Below are 2605 nucleotides of genomic sequence, written 5' to 3'. Positions count from 1 at the left end.
AACTACTTCAGCTGATACATGCTTCAATGATGGCAACCTCGCAACCTGCATCTTGTAACTCGCTAGGAGATACCAGTAGATCATCATGAGGGTGTATCGAGGGTTCACTTATTCTACTGACTCAGGGTCGCGTTACTGTGCTAGGAGGGTTCCAAGGAACCCTTATTACTGGTGTCGCACTGTACTCCTGATGCAGCAGAACGACTGATGATCCCACTGAAAAGGAGTATGCAAGGAGCCAGTTGCAGCTGGTCCACCAGCAGCATTCCACACTGGGGAACTACAGCCGATGACAGCACGGCGATTCACAGCAAAGGAACAATATCCAGCGGGGCCGTGTTGGGCATGCTAGGTTCCCATGATGCGCCTGCCAGCATTTGAACAAGAACTCTCCACCGGAGAACACCTTGACTCCTCACCAACTGTGTCTGCGCTGTCGATAGATGATGACAGGGACAGAGCGGCGGAAGGACCATGACCATGCCACATGAGCGGTTAGTTATATGATAATCTTGTCTTGTGTTCTTGCGAGTGTGCATAGCGCATGAGGATATCATGACCCGGCATCGAACGCATTCTGGGAATATTCATCTCTACTCTTCACTATCAACTAAACGATATTCGTTGTCGAAAGACACTGCTGCATGTAGATCAATCATGGGTGGAGGAGAGAATCCGAAGACATTCCCTCGATACACTCGAACTGTGGTATTTTTGGTTTTGTCTCCATTTCTCGCAACCATCTATTATCCAATCGTCTGTTGATACGTTGTGGCCTCTCATCTATACGGACACCATACTCCGGTGATGGAGTTACAGTGAGGCAATCGATGATATCCTCGGATCGATCTCTATCCGATTCCGGATACACAGCAGAGTCTGCCGTTCTGTCACTCAGGGCTATGGCCTCCAGCTCTTCTATTCGTCTATGAAGACTACAAGGGCTCACTGCAGAGGCCCTAGGGGGATAGTCTCCACTGGTGGCGACAGGGTATCGGGAATACCGATTGGCCGATCGAGAGCGAGTGGAGGTACGGGTGACGCTGAGGCGGGAGAGATGTGTGTGAACTTCACGTGATGAAGGGATACTACCAAGAGGTAGACGAGCATTTGCTTTTGTTGCTCGAATCACCATGAAGAGGAGAACCTAGATGCCGACTGGTGAGTGGCCGGAAGGTGCACTCTTGTAGATCCCTCCGGTGGAGTTGTTGTCGTAGGTGCTCTAAACGGCACTCCTTCTCCTGTATGTAGTGCCTCCCCCTATCGTACCTCGATAACAGCTTTATGATCAGCAATGATGCATGCGGAGATGCTTCGCGGCTCACAATGCAGTAGTGATGTGAGTCGTTCGTGACTCTGAAGTTCCCCGTGTTCCGTGATCCCGTCGCTTTTCACGAAGAGTCTCCATTCTGCGGGCTGAGAGCTCCTTCTGTTGCTCCATACGTGATAGAAAGCATCTGGCCACACCACAAAAGGCCTCAAATTCTATTAATGAGCGTACTACTGAATCCTATTATTGCGTTTCCTCCTATGTTCCACCGTGGCCGTATCTTTCTCCTCAAGTTTAACGGTTGGAGCATCCATATGTAAATATGATAGCCTGCCCACTGGCCGCATGGTGCCCATAGTATAGCGACATTCAAGGGGCCTCTCTATGCTCGAAGACCTCCGTCTATCACCGAGTACAGGCCGGCTGAGGAGCTCACTACGGTCCACCTTGCACCCATCACGTATAGTCGGCGCCCCTCTACTCGGAGGTCTTGGCTCTTGCATTGGGGTCGATCCCCTCCTATGTGGGGTCTGCGGAGTTCTTACAGGGGATGCGCTCGATATCACCGTCACGCGAGGTGTTCCCGAGGCGGATCCCGATGAAGTATCACATGACAGGCCTACTGCCTTCTCAAGGACACCCCGTCGTCCGCTATCAGAACATAGTTCGCTCTGAGGAGTGTGCACAGATGATGACACGGGATACGGTCCGCCACATCCCGATTCCTCATGCTTTAGTGCTTGGTCGTGTCTGAGAATGAATGGCTTAGATTGGTAATGAGTGAAGGATGCGCCTCAAGACACGCCTCCCTGTGGACCTCCCGTGGGATTACCGATTCTCCTTATCGGCTTTTTCCCCTGATCGTCGCTTCTGCGCCCTTTCCTCAGTTAACGATCGAGGCTGCCGATCATGTCTAACACTAGAGCCTGAATGGCTTCGTGACGCATTCGATTCGGCAAAGCCTCCGGATGAACTTGATGGGCACGGCCGGGAGACCATCGAGTGGCCAGTATAACTGGGTCGAAACCGCAGTGGCGGGCTAGGGATAGCCACCATCTGTCGCATGATGAACTACAGGGCACACCAGCGGACCTAGACCTGCACAATAGTAATCCTTTTCCATCCCGGTACCTTACAATGACCCAATATCCATCCATTGAAAACTTATGACACCCAACAACGGTGCTGCTATTGATGATGAAAAATGCGAAGGTTCCTGGCCTTAACGATCACCCATCCACAAGCAGTCAGTCATCTTTCCCTTCCTTCGCCGGGAGGAACTTAACCGGATTGCGATTGAATGCAGGCCACGATGGGAATGTTATCTAAATGAGG

General features: G+C 51.5%; 1 protein-coding gene across 1 annotated transcript in view; it reads left to right on the top strand.

The window, feature by feature from the left end:
• Positions 1–2464: 2464 nt before the first annotated feature.
• Pmar_PMAR015831 (vacuolar amino acid transporter, putative) overlaps positions 2465–2605 on the top strand; it is a gene marked incomplete at both ends in the record, with an annotated part of 1506 nt that continues 1365 nt past the window's right edge. Inside the window, one exon of the mRNA XM_002787429.1 lies at positions 2465–2590. Coding sequence (XP_002787475.1) covers positions 2465–2590 — 126 coding nt within the window. The remainder of the gene's footprint in view (positions 2591–2605) is intronic.

Source organism: Perkinsus marinus (genome assembly GCF_000006405.1).
Source record: "Perkinsus marinus ATCC 50983 genomic scaffold scf_1104296929362, whole genome shotgun sequence".
Taxonomy (NCBI): Eukaryota; Perkinsozoa; order Perkinsida; family Perkinsidae; genus Perkinsus; species Perkinsus marinus.
Note: the sequence above shows the minus strand (reverse complement) of the source record. Positions and strands in the feature narration are given on the sequence as shown.